We start from the raw sequence: 21349 nt of genomic DNA, 5'->3' as shown, positions 1-21349 counted from the left end.
AAAGGTACAGAATTGAATTAAAACTTGACTTTGCAAGCTGGAATCTTGAGGTGCCAAATGATGGAAGATTCTGGTGTCATTAAGGAGTGGCTTAGTCATGTCTTATTAGACAGTAATGCAAGCAAAGCACTCAGTGCCATCTCTAGAACAAAATCAGTGAACAATAAGTATTGTTATTACTGTTGCTCTTACCTTATAGGCTCAAAAATGCTAGCTATCATCATCATCATCATCATCATCATCATCATCATCATCATCATTAGTAGTAATATTACATCTCTGCAGCTAATTAGTGATGTCCATGGCGACTCCTTAATTCTTTACAACCTGAATGGAGCTATACTCAATACCCCTTCAACTCCTTTCAAGAAGTAACTCTAAATTTTCTCATGTGAATATATCATCATTTTATGAGACAATATCCATCTGTCAGAGCATTTAGGATTGCAAAACCAAAAGTGTGTAAAGTAGAGAAATGACAGGTTTACTAAGAATGAGTTTTCTTCCTGTAAGAAAGGGAAAGGAGAAAATGATCATACCTATTAAATTTCCCTAAATAAATGTAATCCTTAAAAAGAGTCCTGCCTCTTTGACAAGGACTGATGTAGAGTTCAAAGGTCCTAGAATCTCCTAAAATGTCTAGGAGAAACCTATGACCACCTATGGTTCTAGAAATACTTTAATGTGATTAAAAAAAAATAAGCAAGTGATTATTCTACTTTAGTCACAGTTCTAGTTAACCAGGCTAAATGAAAGAGACTGAGTCAAAGGAAAGTATGGGGAGGCAGCTGAAATATGATTCAGACACAAGGCACTTCTAGGAAATCATCTCTGAAGTAATCAGACTATACAAAAATGAGGTTACATAACTTTTCAGGACAATAAACTGGAGGAGTAACTGTACTGGACTGTATGATGCTTCTCAAAGCTGTTTTTACATATCTAATCTTATTTAATCAATGGGAAATAGGAGATGGCTAAATTGGAAATTATTCACATGTATTGCTTGAATAGACAAGGTAGGGGATAGATGCAACAGAGGGAATTGGGACAATAATGGAGTTAAGCTCTTACGATACTTTTAATTAAGAAACAGTTTAAATCTAGCATTTTTTTCTTTTTCTTTTTTACAAGGCCATTACTTGAATTAGAAAACCCAATTATAATTTCAGTGAGCCACTGTAGGAATAACATGGGAACGTAAGGCAGAGAACTTTGAAAAGGGCAGATGCTGCCAGTCATAATCAGGGGCATATGGATTTACACAGGTAAACAGCAAGTGAAATAGCTGTACTGTTGAAGTGAAAACAATAAAATACGACATTTTCTGAACACAATATTCATCTTTTCAGTTTATGACGTGTTAGTGCTTTTTAAAAAAATGACAAACAAAAAATGTCTAAGAAAAATGCAGGAAAGACAGAGGCTTTAAACATTGGTTTGTCATGAACACCAGGGCACCCATGAATAGCATAAAAGTAAGGTGAGAGCACTGATTACTTCAGAGCCACTATAATGTTTTTCTCATTTCTATATATATATTTCTCTCATTTCATATATATATGTGTATATGTGTGTGTGTATATATATGTATATATATATATATATACACATATATATTCTAAGTTTTCCTTCATCTCTCTACCTATTCACTCACTATCTCAAGGGAGATAGCATTTTAGGTTTTTACTTTTGTTATCGTTGAGAAAAACACTACAAAGCAGTTGGGATTCCATTCATAGTGAAGGCAACCAACAGACAGAGTTTAAATGTCATTGCCTTCAAAGGTCAGGCTTCCACATAGGAAGAGAAAAAAGTAAAAAGAAGGAAGAGAAGGAAGAGGAGAAGGAACCGTGGAGGGATGCAGGGAGGGGCAGCAAGAAAGACGGAGAAGACAAGAGAGGAGAGAGGAAGAGGTGAGAGGAACAGCATCTTAAGGTGTTCTGTGCCTCCGCCATGACCATAACAATTCAATCCAGGATAATCTGCTATTTTTGTTGTTGTTTTGTTTTCACTTGTCCTGGGAATGTCCAATGAGATCTACCCTTGTGACAAACAGAAAAATATATACGAGGTAATACCTAACTCTTAAAATAAATACAGGGCTATGATTTAAACAGAACCTGGAAATAGAAAACATACAACTCTATTTATCAGAATCCTTAATACAATACAAAATTTTGATTGCTGAAACACAATTCATGACTGGCACCAAATTCTGCTATCCAAACCACACACTTACCAGTGATTAAATGGTTGTCAGAGAAATAGAAATCTCAGCTCTGTTAATGCTACGGTAATACGGCATTAATGCAGTCTCAAATTTCAAAATGAAAAAAAAAATTAGTTTAACTTTCTGGTCATGTCTTAGATATTGCACTTGATTTCTTCCTGAGTTGTTTTATGAGTTTTGTCCTCTGTTTATTCTTAACAGTAATTAATTAGCTCACCACCAATGAGTTCAAAAACTAGGTCTCAATACCAAGATTGTAACATGTTTTCCTTTGTTGAGCTGGTGGAAAAGGTGAATTATAGAGTGGCTGTGGCTTTGGCAACTAAACTGGGATTCAAGTTGGGCAGAAGAAATACACAGGATAAAGCACAATTAGGTAGGCCTGGTAATAAACTGCTGGCGGCAGCAGCCTGTGAACATCCGACACAGGCTGCTAATTTGAATGAAAGCTTTAAATAGCCAGGGCACTGAAAGGTGGACAACCAAGTCTACGAAGAATAGCTATAGCTGAAATCAAAGGCGTGTCTGTATATGACCCACTTTGGAGGGCCTAACGGCCTCACGCTGATCTTTGCAACTATAGCTAAGCACTTCGGGAGCCACGACTTTGATCTTGTAGTGCGAAGCTCAATGAAAATAAGTCACAGTAGCTAATACAGGCTACATTTGAAAAATTATCCTGTTTTTTTTTTTTTAACTAAATATAAAGTTCCCTTATAGATTAGAGTGTCAGTATTGGAGTTTCTCTCTTTGCCTCTTTGTTTTCCTCTGCTTTCTTTCAGGAATTGGCAATATGTACATAGAGAAATGAAGTCGGCTACAAGAAGATTTAGCCATGGGAAGGTGGGATCTATTCACTCTGTTACGATAAAAGGAAGATGCCTCAAAGATAAGATTTTTGACTGAAGCCATTTTTGCTAAACTCATTTGATATTACTTTTTAAAAATTTGAACAGCCTATTGAGATAGTTTAAATTTCGTGTATTCTGGCCAAAAAGCCCTGAAAAACAAAACAAAAAACCTCCAAACAAGGCAAACAATTATCATCTTCACTAACCAAGAGGGCAAAAAACTCCTGGCCTTCTATATTACAAAAAGGCAAGGGGAAGCTAGGAAGTTCTTTAAAACCATGATCTTTTTGAAATCTAACAATGACTATCAAAGACCTCATTAAGTCTTAGAATTCCATGATAAAATCTGGACTGATTTTTCCTCAAACCCACATTTAATACATGGCAAGAAAGCATTTCAGACGACCTTACTTTATCTTTTAAATGGCTATTGGGGTAGTTCATGCAATACTCTTTTTCCAAATACGTGAAGGATGTCCTTCATATAGGTAAGAAGAGTCAGCAAATATGTAGCTGGAATTACTAGTCAAGGTAAGAATCAAGAGACAGCCTCATGTATACAGAAATGGCTTACCAGGTGTTTCCCTCTAAACTTCCAGAACCTACCATCTGTTAAATGGAATGGTGGCCAGAAAGTCCTGATTAGCTCTTGCCCACAGAAAAATCTCTGGTTTTTCATTCATTACCATTTGTTTTATTTTTATAAGTCATTATCAATTAAAGGAGTAAAAGATGTTATTTTTTTAACCTGTCTTAAAAAACCTCTAATATACCAGCTTAAACCAAGTCATGTTTTCCATGGTATTTATTACCCCAAGCAGATCGAATTTTCACTGCCCAAAAAATAGTACAACAGAACTTGAAAAATATGTGCTGATTTGCCTGGGTGCTAAAAGCATCACCAATAATTTTGATTAATGTGTCTTGACACTGAATGCATTAGTTATACAATATTCTTCTTGCTTAAGGGATAATTAGAATTCAAGTCAGCATGATACCTATTTTTGAGGATTACAGCAAGAACATTTGTTGTAATAAGAACCTCCAGGCAGCCAGTTTTGGTAATGATTGATTTGTAAAATTATTGAGGGAAAAAAAAAAGAATGAGAAAGTAGAGTCTGTCCCCAAAACACTTATTTCCCTTATGGATCACATTTGAGTATAAATTAAAACATCTTGGTGGCTATGATGAGAATGAACTACAATAGCAGGTTTATTTAAAACCCAGAAAACATAACTTTCTGATTTTTTTTTTTCTTAACAGGATTACATCATGAAAACACACTCGGTGTATTTATTCGAGATTTCATTACGGCTGCTAAAAATCTCTGATTTCTGTTGTATGAGTTTCCTAATTGGACTCTTAAATTACTCAACTGCTCAGATGCACTTTGTGCAAGCAGGAAATAATTATAAGTAACAATAACACAATGTTATCCTTTTAACCAGTATTTCTTCCTTTTCTTTTTTCTTATAGGAAGTCATTTAACATTCTATGTTACTTCCAAAAACCTTCTTTGGCTATTTTTTAAAATGTGATTTGATGTTTTTGAGGAAGGAACCTCATCTTCAGCAGATTTAGAAGCTAAGTTTCTATAGATTACTGAACTCTATACTTAGTCCTAAGAATGCCAAAGTAATGTTTTTGCCATCTGTAAAAATATTCGTCCTTATGTGATTTAGTGTCAAGGATGATTTTATATAACGAGGTCTATAAAGAGTTAGTTGCTGTCTCCTGATCTTCAAGTTGTTGATGTGAATGTCAAATTTTCACTAATGTGGAAGTCAGAACAAAAATATCAAGTTTTGAGGGAAAATACTGTAAAAATTTCTTTCACACCTAAATGATTTTTTTTCCTGATTTGATGTAATTTTTACTGTATTATGTCTCCCTACTGCATTCATTTTACTGTTGATGTAAATTTTTTCCAACTTACTTTCTGAATATGATGTGATAAACTAGTAGTCAATGTTGAAAAGAGAAAAGCAAGCATTAAAAATCCATGTTTGTAAAAAATATCTTGGGCTAGGCAACACTATGACTGGGGTCTAGAGATTTCCATCATTACATGGCAAGTTTTCCTTTTGCTTTTCCTGTGAACAGTGTTGGGGAAGGAGAACTTAGTACCACGTCTCCAAAACGTTGTGTTCCCTCATCCTTTGTTTCTGGAATCTATTGGGTTATCGGAAAAGGCAAATAGTGTGATGTCATGTTTCAAGAGAAATTAGGCTATCTTACTGCTTTTAAAGATAACATTCTACCATCACTGCAAAAGAGTTTTCAGAATTTACATCTATGACCCTGTGGAGTATAAATGGCTTTATGATCTCTAGGTTGAAGTTACTCACAGGAGGAAAGATTACATGGAATAGGAGCATAAACAACGTTCCTAAAGTTCTGAGTTGCTCCTACAGAAATCACAATAGCTAAGGTTTATATAGCATTTACTATAAGCTTGGCAATCTTTTAGGAGCTGCACCTATATTAATTCATTTAATCCCCACAACAATCCTCTGAGTTATGTACAATAATAATTCCCATTTTACAAGGAAACAGGAGCACAGAGAGACTATGTAACTTACTCAATGTCATGATATAGCTTCCTGAACTGGTGCAGGATAGAACCAGGATCTACACACTGGTGGTTTCGTTCTAAAGTCAAAGCCCTTGATCATTGCTCTGCATGACCTAATTAGCAGGATAATGTAATCATAAAAGGGGTAAGCAATTTTTCAAAATGTGTGGAAAGAAAAAATGTTTGAAAATAGGAGCTTGGACTCTTACTGTTTTATGTGATACCAGAAAAGCTGGTCCCAATAAGTTTTACCCATGAAAAATATATTTAAAGGCTTGTTTATAAAAATAATTTTCCCAGCTCAAATCTTATTCCAGAAGACCAGTATTTTCATGGTACATTGTGCATAATTTAATTTTCCCAGTTGAACATCTTAACACTATATGAACCATGAATACATGAAATAGGAACTCCAAATGTCTTCCACATGGCGAGAGTACTCTCCAATACTTGCTCAGGAGGCTTAAGTGTAGTCTGAATTTAAGTGATGCCCGTTCTTAGTGACTTTTATGTAGGCCTAAGGTATTAGCACTTTTGTCTGAGTGGGACCCTGAGGTGAGAGACAGATGAGTCTGTTGTCTGTATTTAGGCACTTTGCTCATTTCCGGAGAACTGTGTGGAAGGCATGTGGATGCTCATTAAGTTTCCAACCATTCCCCGAGAGCAACAGGTGGCAAATCAAAGCTTCCCGGCTATGTCATGGCTGGTTTCCTCAACGTCTTGGAAATAACGGATGGCATCTGCACACTCTCTGTAGTACCAGCCGATAAGAGGGAGATGAAGAGCAAGAGGAAGTATTTCCAAAGTGTAAACAAACACACAAGTCGGGGGAGGTTATGACTAATGCTTTTGCTATCACACATTCTAAATCCATATATGGTGGTTTCTTTTAAATACTATTACTCAGAGGGAGGGTATAGCTCAGTGGTAGAGTGTGTGCTTAGCATACATTGAGGTCCTGGGTTCAAACACCAGTTCCTCTATTAAAAAATAATAATAAGTGAATAAATAAACCTAATTACATCCCCCCCAAAACCAAATAAACATTACTCATTCAAACTATGAAATCAAGATTAATTGTCCTAGGGTTAGCTACCTAATAGAAGCAAGGTATATTAAAAGAATAAAGGCTATCCCAAATTAATGAAGCTATACCATAAATTCATAAACTTTTAACTCTACATTTTAAAATATCCAAAGACCACTAATGACTATGATGTATTCTTAAACTGTCTCCTTTACAAAATTACTCATTTATACTGAGCACCTACTATATTGTAAGGCAAGCTTATCACTTACATCCTGAACTAGAGAGAGAAGACAGAGCTTATTGATTCAAAAATAGAATCTGTGATTTAAATAAAATACTGGATAGTTATCCAACAGTACTTGATAATTACATAGAAAAGTATCTCTAGTGAATGACTGAAAGGTTTCTGTCAATTGACAGCTTTTTCTCACTATAGTCACTAGTCAGATTAGAAAAACAAAGGAAAATGTCAGGTTTAAGATCTTGACAAAAATTTGTCTGGCAATTTCCTATAACCTTGGGAATAAAAACATTTACTGGGGGTGGCAAATCATCAACATCCTTCCCAATGTGAAAAAATTCAAAACCTTCAGGCTAGTCCACAGATGACCAGGAAATGCCCTGGGACATTTTTCATGGTGGAAACATAAAACAAAAGTAGTAAGGAGAAATAGTAGTAATTGCAATTGTTCTGTTTGTTTGTTTTGGATGGGAAAAAACCCAATACCTTCACCCTTAGGTGCTCTCTCTCACCAGGAAACCTCACGCTCAGGAGAAAGGGCAACTGGATTTCCACACCACACAGAGATTCCTGCCACATGACCAGGTGGTGGCAACACAGTGCAACTAACCTACAAGCAAGTTCTTTTAAATGCCTTCCCCCTCATTTATAATACTACCAGGTTCTTTTAAATTAGTAATGCATATAATTTTCTTAAATTTGTTTTAAAATCTGTGATTTTCCAGTTATCTGCAAAACGTTTTTTTAATGTGTGAGATTACTCAGGAACTGCTATAAACGCTACAATATGAAATCACATTAATAATGAAGTTATTTTTGCTAAATATCAAATGATAAGGAAATGACTTTGACTCTTGAGTAAACTGTTGTCATAGAGTGTACTTGTTCAATGAAGAAGCCAAAGACTAAAAATATATTAACAGAAATTGACACAACACTGGTAAACTGACTATACCTCAATAAAAAAAAAAAAATAAAGAGGAAGACAGAAGACTGGTCTCTCAGAATCAGGGGAAAAAAAATATTTAGAGGACATATCCAAATATCTATGATACTAATCTGGAAACATCAAACAAAAAGCAGTATCAAAATTTCTTAGTGCCAACCTAGAAGCCATAGCTTTCATGTCTGTTAATTATAACAAATACATTCATAAAATACTACATATGATACCATTGGATGTCTGGGAAATCAATAATTTCATATCTTTATTCTAAAATCATATTAATTCATATAAACAGATACTGTTTATATTAAGCTGTATGTAATCATATTATTTCATATCACATATTTCAAACACAACCTTCATAAAGCAGTATATATAATCCTCTTACTGAAACTAGGAATATAAATTTTAGAATGGTCTAATGCATGCTAGAGATTAATTCAAAATTCTTTAAGATGACAACAATGTAAAGAAAAATCTACTTGCATTATGCTATCCTGTCAAACAGTTCTAGAGTTTAAAAAATATTTTAAAATAAGAAGCTGAATTTAAGGGGGTAACTACAGCTAAGCCAGTAGAATTTTTAAGCCTTTTTAGTTGCTACATTAAAAAACGTAAACAATTAAAAAATGTTTCTTAACATTTTTAGATGATTTAAAATATGTATAACAATGTTTTCAAACGAAGCTTTAAGCAAGTATTTCAAAAAATACAAATTTTATGGGAATAGTACGTGTCAATATAGTTTAGTAATATGATTTGTACCCTGCAGTGAGAATTACTGACAGGAAGTGGAAGCACAAAACATTTTAGAGGGATTATTATAATGGGTAAATCACAAAAACAGCTGCTTTAATGTTAGATTTATGGGGATGTTAAGATTCTAATTCTGGCCAAAATCTGATAGGATCTTAAGAGTAAGATTCAAATGTGAAGACAGGCATTCTAGACTTTAAATAATTCCTATGACTTCAAGTGAAATGACTTTTACACTTATTTAAGTGGCAGAGTAGGTTATATATGGAATAAACAGTGGATACACAGTCCAGATAGCCACGGCAAACTTTAGAAATACCTGCACTTCATTTTTAATTAAAAAGTTTAATTGATTGAGGTGGTTGGTGAGTATTTAAAGAACAGCACTCTGTTTTTAGTTTTCATTTTTCCATTTTTGTGACTCTCACAATTACAGTTCTGTGAAGCCAAGTATTTACCTTTATCCCCGGAAGTCCAGGAAGCCCAGGAAGCCCTGGTTCACCCTACGTAGGAAAATCACACAGCATTATAGAGCAATACTCACTCAGTCACAGTATCTGAGAAAAACATGGCAAATGTAGATGAATTCTTGCTGTATGTGTGTATATAAATATGTCTATTATATACATACTGTCTAGTTTCAAGACGTTTGGTGAGATTGTATAGTTCAGTCAACTCTTGATTCAGGGATTGGTTGACCATTTGGCAGATTATTCAGAATTTTCCCTTTTGCTTCCAATTCACTGCCCATTATCATCTCTACCAGAAGGTGAGAAAGAGGAGTAAAGGGAGAAGGAACTCCTATGTTTTATTACTTCCTGGCAAATGATTTGTTAAGGAGGCTGAAGCTATTTGCTGAAATGAGGATTACATGTGCATTTGAATAATGCATCCTATTCCGGTGCTCTCTTACCTCAGATAATCAAGAGTTGGCTGTATGAACAGATGGTCACATCGAAACAATATACATTAAAAGTCTTGCTCACTTAAAAGTATAATAAGATTTCTTTTCCATTCCTGAATGATGAGAAGATAAATGCATGGTTAAGATTATACTTAACTCCAGTCCGTATATCTGACAATTGTTGAGTCTGGGTAACCCTGCTTAGCAATTTAAGGGCTAATGGTACCATGCAGCTGTTTCTGAATACAGGTTTGAGATTAAGTGGGACATTTTGGGTGAGCACACTGGAGTCAAGCTAAATCTTCTCATTTTCACAGAATTGTCCACATTATTTTAAGAACAAAATATAGCGACAGGAAGTTATATTGCTTAGAAAAATCTGCTGAATTCCACTAAAGAAGCATAAAGGGATTGCTAGAGAAAATAAAAGTCCATCCAGTGTTGGACTGAGGTGACTAATATTTGTGGAAATAACATTTGAAGGTAAAAGGGTCACACTGTTTCATGATGATGTCAGTGCAATGACAATTATACCAAAAGAGATAGAAGCATCAAATTTGCAATAAAAATGGTAGAGGAGGGCACTTTTTAAATCTAAATGCTTGAACAATCCTTATTCCAAGGAAAATCTAAGATCAACTAGACATTTTATCTTTCATATTATTACTTTCAAATTGTGGAAACCTATAATTTGCTCTGGGATTGTCACACAATGACTTAAGATATTGTTTATATTAAGCTATATGGTTAAACATAGAAAGAACAATGACTTTCCTGATGGTTTAGGTCAAAGGTGCTTCAGGAATGCAAAAGAGAAGCTATTCTGTCTGAAACTATTTAAATGAAAGTTTGCATTGGGAACAAAAAGACTAAGATGAGATTAAGCCAGAGAAGAAAGAATGAGTATTAAGAATTTGGCATTTCACTCAAAGAACACTTGTATAAGTAGGTTAAACTTTACACAGATACAGTGTAGTACATTTGATTTTTATTTTTCTTTCCCTTTTTCCTTTCAGTCAATAAATTTAGGAAGATCTAGTAAAAAGGGTTTGTATTTATACTTCACTAAAGATTCTCTTTTACTAAGAAAAAAGTATAAGGCCCTTGAAAACACTGTATGTTGCCGCAGAATATACAATCAATAAAAGTAAACATATTGGTGACAAATTTATAGTTTTGTATTGTTTTAGAAAAGCCCCCCTCCCCAACTCAATAGATTCTATTAAAACCATGTGTGGAAGGAAATATACAAGTTATAATACTATTTTCCGAAAGGAGCTTTTACTATAGCCTTCCCTCCCATCAAATTAAAAGGATCCTCTGACTACTTTAAAGTAAGATATTTATAAACATGTGCATGTTTTCTCATAATAAGAAAGATGTATAAGACATTATGGAATATTTTGTAATGTAGATTGAATACTTACAGAGATTTTGAACATTTAGCTATTCCCTACATCATATGTGTATGTATGTATGTATATGGGTTATAAATGTACTTTTTAATGAACAAATATTTCAGGAATTCCTATTCCATAGTTCTATATTTTTATAAATTTGGCTTTCCAAATTTATGTTTACTTAAAAGTTGACATAATGAAAGGTTATAAAATATTTAATGTTACCTTCTGTGAAACATTTCAACATTTTTACAAAGATATTTCTTCTTATATAAATTCTCTGTCTCTACATTATGAAGGCTTATCTTCTAATTAAGAGATAGCTTTTCAGTGAATTTCTCCATTCTTGCCTGTTTCTTGGAACTGAGCTGAGTTCTTGGGCATCAACAGCCCAAGGTCAGATCTGGGTCATAATTAAAAATTGGTTTGTTATTCTATTCGAAGAATACTTGTCCAAGTAGATTAAACTCCACATTGATACATTATACTTCTGGTTTTCTTTTTCTTTCCCTTTCACTCTTTACTCTCCAGTATAGGAGACCCTTGTCTACTGTCAAAGTCAGTTCTCTGCTTTTACCCCATGTCCTCTTGAGAGTGCCTGTATTTCTAGATATATTTCAACTGTGCAGGTCGCTTCCAATGGGAGAATAAGACCTTTTAATGCCTCTGAAACTAAAAAAATATATTCTAAAAAGATACGGGAGAGTTAGGAAGAAAAGAATTACATGATGAAACACAATACCTATTTTATAAATCTACACACTCCCTTTACAAACATATATACCCTAACTCACGTATCAAACACACAATCTCCTGTTGAGTCTATAAAAAAGAAAAAATAATGAAATCATTCTACATTATGAATGTTACTCTAAATAACAAACTTTCATACTGCAAAATACCAGACAGTGGAGAGCTAATCAGTGCGCTTTTCGTACCGTTGGGATATTCTCTACTTTTCTGGGAATGTCCCTAACACAGGAGCAGAAGTACCAATGAACCCACAGCACAGATCTGCAATGGTGAGAAAAACATCACAAAAGATCTCTTAAATGGATCCTGTACTCAGTTCTGCTTGTCTTTTTCCAATTGAAGTAAGCAGCAAGCAAGGAAGCACTCTACTTCTAAATCATTTATGGGGTATGTTTTGCCAAATCCAGATATTAAACAGAGGAAGACATAAATATTGTGGGAAAGTGAGATTGCGTCAAAGGGCAGAATCTGGCCTAAATATTAATGAAGATACTGCTAATTTCAGGGCACATTTTCTTTCAGATAGAATCCACGTTGTCTCCCAATATAATTTAAAAGAGGCTTTTAGTGAAATACAAAAAAAAAAAAAAAAAAAGCCAATGATTCCATATGTACACCTATAAACTTCCAGAAATGAATCTAAAATGTATTTTAAATAATCATGATAAAGTTTTATTAACCAGTTGAAAATCAATTTGGATCTTCCACTCTGAAAACCGTGGAACCTATATGAAATGATAGCAGATTTGTTTTGTTTTTTAAAAAGACATAACAGTTTTGCAGACATTTCTTTCAGCTTATCACAGATTTGGAGAGCAGTTTAAATTTAGCCTTTAATTTTTAAACACTAAGGGACTTAAAATTAGATCAACTGAGAAAATTAATTGCTCTTTCAAACCAAAGCAGATCATGGATCTCTGTGATATTGCTAATTTCAAATTTCTTACATAAAGAATCAGTAGGAAATCTCAGGAACTGAATAGCAAAATTTGCAGAGGTCTGCTGGACTCTTTGGTAAAGTCTCAACTTTACCTGAAACAGGGCCTGATGAATTATTACTCTTAGATTCTTAACTTCAAGAGAAAAAAACCTATTTTTAAATTAGAGAAACATTAAAAGAATATGAAAAATCTTCTTAAAAATTACTCTAATCCTATGTGCTTAAAGAAAGCAAGGCTCCTCTCAATGACTTCAAGAATGTGGGAATATTTTTTTATGTTATATCATATTTTAAAGTTCCAAAGTACTACTATAGGATTTATTCTCTTTCCCTTTATAAAAACCAGGGATATTCTATGTTTTTATTCATATTTTTTGCCCTATACCATCAGCTACTGCTAGACAAAGGCAGAGTCATGATCTTGAGAGATTTAACCTAATGTGGAATTCACATTTACTTGTTAGCAACAATACATCTGTTATCTAAAATCTGACTGCACAGGGCATTGATATCCAGATGCTCGACGATAAACTACTAACAGTTGTTTCCTGCTTCAGACTCAAATGAGACTATGAATCTAAACATATCCACTGCCTGTCCTCTAATTTATCACTGAAGTAAAGCACAAATGATAAAAAAAAAATTAATGTATGTCTCTATGGTTTGGCTACTGTCTCCAATTAAAATTTAACTTATGAACAAATCTCTTTGTACAACATAATATTCACTGCATAGGTAGATATTCACATAAAAATTATCATTAGGGAAGTGTTTGAATTGAAAGGAAGGGAATATAATTTTAAAAGAACTGTCCATCATTCCCTATTGAGGTAGTTTAGTAAGTACATCATTTCTTCTCATGAAAGATAGAAACATGCAGTGTCTTTAAACATGCAAGATAAGTTGTTGGCATTCTAACCCAAACGATCTTTGTTAGTCTCAAACAGCTCAATACGTGCAGACTTTAGTTCATTAAGCGTCTTTTCACATGTACAGAGTGTGTTTTCACTTTTGCTGTGGTCATCAACCCTTTTAAAATGCAAAACCATCAATAACATTGCATACAAAGCATGAAAATTACATCATTTTGCAATAATCGATTTCACGTTACATAGTGGATAGTAGATATAATGGAATGGTGACTATGAGACAGTACAAAGAACACACTAGGAGAGAGAGATTACCTTTTGCCCAGGACGACCAGATTCTCCGGGTTCTCCCTGGCCAAAGAAAACCAAAAATGAAAAGGACAGTCTTACAAGAATTTTCCAAAACCCTTAGGGCCCTGGGCACTTTCACAGAGATGGTTCAGCCTCCCTGATGACATGCATTTCGTGCACTTTATTCTGTTACTCTGCGTCTTACTAGACATAGGAGCATTTTTTCCCCTGCTGCAAATATACCTAAAGCTCACATACAAATCCACATTTCCATAAAAACCAATCAGAAAGGGAAGAGAAGGCAAGACCTCTCATTTAAGCCTTTGTCAGATTTCCAGCAGATGCTGCCTGTTGTTTGGAAGCTGATTATTGCAGGAGAATAGGCACAGAGTCAGAACCATCAAAGTTGGTAAATGGGAAGAGAAACAAGAGGCTTATAAAATCAAAACTGTAACTCCTGGGGTACAAACACTTGTAAGGCTATAGTTACCTTAATTCCTGCAGCAGACGATCCAGGGTCACCCTAAAATAAAACCCAGGAGAGATGATTCCACAAGTTATAGGAACAGGAAACACACAAACATACTGAGAGCCATTATGGACAGGAGCACTCAAGGAAACTCCATGACTAATGGGCAAAACACGCTCCCTAAGAATTTGTATCAATATGTCAGCTGTTAAGATGTCAACAATTCCAAGATAAACAACATATTTTCTAAAACTATGGGTTTACTTTGAATGCAAAATACATAAGGACCACATTCCTGGAAATAAATACATAAATATGGATCTCAGTGCTAAAATTGTATTCTAAAGCAACACATTATCATTAGCAGATCTGGAATTTTAGTTTTCTCTATTTCTGGAATTTATTAATGTCACTGGCTATCATTTACTAGGAGTTCCCTGACCCTTTCTGACTTCAGAAAGTCAGGGTTCAACAGATGAAGTCAAAGGGTTAATGATGTTGAGTTGGAAAAAGCCACGCAGCCAGTCAGTTTGTTTTCCTCATGAAGCTCCGTCACAGTTACGACCGGCATGTTTTTTCTAGCTCTACACTTATTTCATTGTAAGGCAGTCACTGGAAAGTTGCAGGATGATGGATGACTTGTGGGTGACAGGGACACGTGGAAGATCTGAGAGAAAATCTTGAGATGGAATCTGGTTTTCTAAAAGGCATTGTAGTCCACCCTGATTTCACGGAGGGTGACTACATTCCTAAGGCAAGTCTGTTCTAAATGTGCAGACAGGGACAAGCAGACAGGAATACAGAAGGTGGCTGACGATGTTGCTTATTTCTGAAATGAGGCCAGCCCAGGGCCTAGATTTTCAAGTCCTTTCTAGCCCTCCGCCCTACAAACATGCTTCTAGGAAAATAAAAGGGAGAATATTTAGTCATTTGAGACCGTCCAGAAAATAGAAGCAGCCAGAAGGGGGAAGGCACATATTGGGGTTTCCTCAGTGGTACTACCTGAGCGGTGCAAGCACTCAGAGAGCTCCAGGGGATGAGTTCCTTGTGTTAGATTTAAAGAGTTTCTCATCAGTCTCTCAGAGACAGAGATAAGGCCTCAGGCCTCTGTTCATGAAGCACTTGGCCCCTCCCTCCATTCCTCTCCCCTCTTCCCTTGGCTGGCACCTTTTCTTTCTTCAGATTAAGAAAAATATTAGGGGGGGATATTAGATTTTTGATTATTCATTTTTTAGAGGAGGTACTGGGGGATTGAACCCAGGACCTCGTGCATGCTAAGCACATGCTCTAACACTGAGCTATACTCTCCCCCTTCTTTCTTCAGCTCTTAAGTGGCTTTACCTCAACTCCTCCCCCACCAACCTAGACACATGCCTTCATGTGCACATCTTACCCTGTAGCATCTGTTCATGTCCTGCAAAGCTCACTGTGTGCGTATCATGTAGGTATGTTTTCTGCCTATTCTTTTTTTGTCCCTATTAGACAATCAGCCACAATGTGGGCAGGTTCAGTGCCTATTTTTAGTCACTGTCTGAATAAAATATGCTCAATACATATATGGTGAATGAATGAACAAATCTCAAAAATAATGTTTTAAGCAGGCCACCAAGAATCAAAATGCAAAAAAAACTTTAGGAAGAAAACCAAAAAAACCTCAGGAAGGAGAAGGAAATAATAAATTAGCTTATTTGAGGAAACATACATATTCAAGTTTTGTTGACATCTGTTACTGCTATTGCCTGAGGAAAAATTAAAACATAAACATGACGAGACGTATTGAAGAGGATCCCACATACTGTCTTATTGTAAGATGACACTGGTTTCTTTTCCCCATCATTAACATTCAGTTGAGTTCTGAATGGAAAGTGAAATAAATGTGGCTAATAAAATAATACTTACTTCTATTTCTACTACATCAAGTCTGAAAGCCATCTACACCAATGAATGAAATTTGCAATATTTTGCACAAAAAGACCTTTGTTTTCATTAAAGTAATTTCGACTTTACCAACTCCCTTTTTCCATCTTATTTATACCTCACGAGATTCCCAAGAGATAGGACAGATAGTACTATTTTCACTTAATAGATGAGGAAATTGAAGCAATTTGAGGCTAAGTGAATTTTGGACTTCCTAAATTCTATTGCCATATTCTTTTTATTGGAATAAGAGAAGAATTATTGGTTTATTTTATTTTAACACCCGAGCATAATGGTGGTAGTAAAATTGTAAATAAAAGGAAGTTACTTGTATTAACTTTAGTTTAAAAACTTTTTTTTTCAGTGTTTTAATAGAAACTGACTGGATAAATCCACTAATGAGAGTAAGGACTAAATTTAGTTCTCACAGAAAGCGGACAGGAAGAAAAGGAGTTTCCTGAAAGGCTGATTTATTTGTGGAAACTGGAGCAGTTTCATTTGATGGACAACTATGAGTGATATTTCAGTTTTCTTCTCGGAAATTAGAACTGTGAAATCTCAAGGAATTTTTACAACTTTTAAATGGCAAGGCAACTGTTGGAAGACATTAATAAGTTAAACATTTAAAAGGATAATACTGCAAGTAGTGAAAATAAAATAGTCTGTGTTTATAATCCTTATTCCTTCAAAAGTGAAAATGAATACAGGATTAAAGCAGGGAAAAAACCCAACTGTGTCTCTCCAAGTATACTCTTAGCTTCATAAATCAGTTGGTTAGGAAGCAAATGTTTCCACAGGGTAAATCATAAAGCGAAAAATACTTTGAGAGGATACCTGAGGTAAATGAATTCGACTTTGCTATTGACCATTCAAGTACGGAGTTTTTGTTTTTGTCTGTGATTATTTTCAAACACAACACTTGGTATGCACTTATATGTATGTGTTAATAAAGTCTACGTGGATAAATGAAGTGAAGGTGGTGACATTTCTATCCTTCATTAATTCATTCCATAGATTTTATTGAGCTCCTGTTCTGTTCCAGCCTTGCTCTGGATACCGGGATTCTAGCAGCTAGGGAGACAAAGTGAACAATGTAGTTTCAAACCCTGCCCGTGTCCTGTGCTTCTGACACAGTCACCCCTCCGTTTCCTTGGGTTCTACATCTGCGGTTTCACACAACCTCTGATCAAAAATGTTTGGGAAAAAAAATTCCAGAAAATTCCCAAAAGCAAAACTTGAATTTCTCCATGCCTGACAATTATTTACACAGTAGTAGGTATTATAAGTGATCTAGAGATGCTTTATAGTACAGTTGACCTTTGAACAACACAGCCTTGAACTGCAATGGTCCAATTATATGCAGATTTATTTTAATAATAAATATTACGATATCACATGATCCGCAGTTGGCTGAATTTGGCGGATGTGGAACCATAATACAGAGGAAACAGGGATATGAAGGAACCATGTATAAGGAGGGCTCATTATAAATAATACCCCGATTTTCGACTGTGGCAGAGTTTCAGTACCCCTAAGCTTCACATTGTTTAAGGGTCAACTGTATATGGGAGGATGTATGTAGGTTATATGCAAATATTATGCCATTTTATATAAGGAACTTGAGCATTGTAGGATTTTGGCATCTGTGGGAATCCTGGAGCCAATTTCCTGGGAATACCAATGGACTACTGCAATCATTTGTATATGTGTATGTATACAAATATATATATTCAAAACCATTATTGATTGAAAGCATAAAAGATACTTTCTTTTTCTTTCTTTCCATTTACAAAAAATCTGGGTTAGGAAGAAATTGTCATGTTGGGAAATTCTGTGTCACTGTATATACACAGAAAACATGCTAAACAAATGCCTGGTATAGGAAAAATTTCTACCATTCAATGAAAATAAGAAGCAGGTGAAAATAAAAAAATAATTTTTTTAAAAGGCAGTTCACTCAATAAATATTTATTATCTTCCAACTATGTGCCAGGAACTTGGATTGGTGTTGGGAATAGAACAGTTTGGTAACATACAGTCCTTGTTTGTGTATTTTTTCTTTTCCAGTGAGCTGGATGCCCAATGAAACAAGGAATTACAATAAATTGTGGTAAGGGTTATGAAAGGGATCATAAAAAGTGCTCTGGGAGCACACAGCAGGTAACCAAGCCAATCCACAGGAGACTGAAATGACTTATCAATTCAGGTTTCAGTGGACTGAAGAATAGGATTAGAATGTGAGGAAGTGGACAGAGAGCAAGAGAATTCTAAGCCAAGGGAATCAGCATGTGTGCTAAGTTGGAGAAGGCCCTGTGCCCACGGAGATAAGCCATTCTGTGTGACCTTAAGAAAAGAAGACAATTTGGCGGGTGGTTCCAAATATGGCTGTGGCTTCTGAAAGGCTCAGAGGATGCAAATCAAAGATGCTCTGTAGGTAGGTGTAAGGAAAGAAGGCAGCGTATTTATAGAAATGAAGATTGAGGGAGCAAAGAAAATGAAGACACAGACAGGTAATACCAAGAAAGTAAAGCTTCTGAACGAACAAGTAACACTGTGGATAATAGAGCGGCATTCAGCGGTTGGCACCAATACTTACTTGCAAGTTGGGGGAAACAGTTAAAGAAATCCATTTCTATATTTGTTGGTGGGATTAACACTCTAAAGAGTAGAACATAATCTTTCCGTAGTAACTCCACACATGATTGAAATCAGTCTTTGGCAGGTCATTCTTAATCCTAGAGTGCATCGTAGCTGCTGGCCACAGAGAGAACCCAGCCCAGAGGTTTTTACAGTGCCACAGCATTTCCAGATGACCAGTCTGGAAAGGCTTAGGTTGTTTTACCATTTAAAGGCACTGAGTTGGATCAAAAGGAAAAAAATCCTATTAAAGTGAATCAGCCAATGACATAATTTACTACATCAATGGCAGAAAAGAAGCAATTTTTGATTTTACATCTCAGTCTTGGTAAATGATGAATGAGTTTCACATACTGAACTCAAAGGCCATGAGAAGTGTTTCCAACATGCTGGAAACAAATTATATGACAGAAGCAGGAAATATTTAAAACACATCAAAAATTATATTCCAATTACAGCATTCCCAGGGATGAATGCTACAGGTCAGATTACTTTTTATATGTTACAGATTCCTATTTACAGTTCCCTGTTTAGACCCATTGAAAGTTTATAGAAATGATTTCCATTTTAACCAAAGCATTTCTTGTACTTAATTTCAGTTTACTAATAAAACTTTTTGATAAAAAAGAAAAATAAACCAATCTAGTTGATTTCAACTTCCATGTGGTAAGAAAGCTAACATTTATTGAGAGTTTACTGTATGTGAGTTGGTATGGTAAATGATTTACATTAGTATAAAAAATAAGAATAGTATTCCTTTGAGATGAATTTAGCCTTTACAAACAAAAAAAGTTGCTTTACTGTTGCAAAATTAAAATTTTAAAATGTGTGATTAAAGAAACAATTATTGGCTAATGTTCAAAAAATGAAGCTGTAAAAATACATCTTCTAAAACATAAAATTCTCTGCACAAATCTACATAAGCATAGTTCAAATTTGGTGTATATTTTTTCCACTTGAAGAAACTGCTCTCTGTTTAGAAGATTTCTTTCCTTAAGCAGAGGCTGGCAACTATGGTCTGAGGGTCAAATCCAGCTAGCCACCTGTTTTTGTATGGCCCATGAGCTAAGAATGATTTTCACATTCTTAATGGTTAAAAAAATCAAAAGAATAATTATTTCATGACATGCGAAAACCACATGAAGTTAAAATTTCACTGTCCAGAAATAAAGTTTTATTGGAATATAGCCACTCTTGTTTGTATACATATTGTCTATGGTGGCTGTCATGCTATGATGACAGAGTTAACTAGTTGTGACAGACACCATATGGTCCACCAAACCTAAAATATTTATTTTTTAGCCCTTTACAGGAAAAGTTTACTAACTCGTGCTTTTAAGCAAAAACAAGAAAGTTAAATATACCAGTCATGTTTATAGAGCTGGGGTTTGAAATTTTGACTTCATGACTTAATACAGGTATACGACTGGTCCTGTCAGTATTAAACATATTCAAGCCATGTTGGATTGCAGTGTGATACTTAAATTTGACAGATGAATAAAATGGGTTTACAGCAGTGGTTCTCAATGAGGGATGATTTTGTTTCCTGGGGACAACTGGCAATGTCTAGAGGTAAGGTTGATTGTCATACTCGAGGATGCTACTGGCTTCTAGTGGGCAGAGGCCAGGAAGGATGCTAGACATCTGACAGCCTCCCCAGGAAGGATTATCTGGCCCAAAATGTCAGTAGTGCTGAGGCTGAGAAGCCCTGGTCTACAAGAAACTGGGAGTCCACTCAAATTTCTAGACTGCTCTTCAAACTACAAACACAATTGCTACTTGGTGACATTAACTTATTCCTACCACCCAGGCCATATTGGTATTAATATTTATAAGAATGAGAAAGATAAATTTCTTTTTATTTTATGGGTATGTTTTTATGACTAACTATTATCCACCTGTAGTGTAATAATTTTCAAAGTAGAGTATTCTCATTCTCAATTATAAGCCTAAATGAATCACTTTTTAAAATCACTTAGTCACTTAGCTTGACTAAAATTAAAATCTGACTATACTATTTTTAATTTCTTAGAAGCTCTTTTTCTTAATTCTTAACATACAGCACAAATGAAATAAAAATTTCTTTATATGTCAGAGATGTCTGAGAAGTAAGAATCAAAGCAGAAAGCTGTGATGGACTGGGGAAAAAAGAGGAGATAGGAAGATGAACCAAAGACCACTGCAACATAAATGCCAATAATGGTTTAAAAGACAAATGATAATAATAATAATAATAATAATAATAATAATAATAATAATAATAATAATAATAATAATAATAATAATAATACAAAGGCTGACAAAATATCTGAATTTAGAGATTTCAAGTTGAGGCAACTCTTCAAGACTGCATTAGAGGCTCTAAGCGACTGACATTAACTTATTATCTAACTTTGACATCTGATCCCAATCCTCTGCAATCTTCTGTCCTAAAACTGGGACAAATGCAATCATTTTAGGAACTCAATTTTTATATCTCTGTGTATAAAGGGAGTATTCATTTACACATGAATAAGTGTCTTTTTTTCTTTGAAAG

The 21349-nt window shown here is 34.9% G+C and overlaps 1 protein-coding gene across 1 annotated transcript in view; it reads right to left on the bottom strand.

Moving 5' to 3' along the window:
* COL25A1 (collagen type XXV alpha 1 chain) overlaps positions 1-21349 on the bottom strand; it is a 419343-nt gene that overhangs the window by 57417 nt on the left and 340577 nt on the right. The window contains exons 16-18 of the mRNA XM_074342511.1: positions 14281-14313; positions 13815-13850; positions 9092-9136 (exon numbers count right to left, since the gene is read on the bottom strand). Coding sequence (XP_074198612.1) covers positions 9092-9136; positions 13815-13850; positions 14281-14313 — 114 coding nt within the window. The remainder of the gene's footprint in view (positions 1-9091; positions 9137-13814; positions 13851-14280; positions 14314-21349) is intronic.

Source organism: Camelus bactrianus, chromosome 2 (genome assembly GCF_048773025.1).
Source record: "Camelus bactrianus isolate YW-2024 breed Bactrian camel chromosome 2, ASM4877302v1, whole genome shotgun sequence".
NCBI classification, from domain to species: domain Eukaryota; kingdom Metazoa; phylum Chordata; class Mammalia; order Artiodactyla; family Camelidae; genus Camelus; species Camelus bactrianus.
The sequence above is the reverse complement of the archived record's forward strand: the minus strand, read 5'-3'. Positions and strand labels throughout refer to the sequence as shown.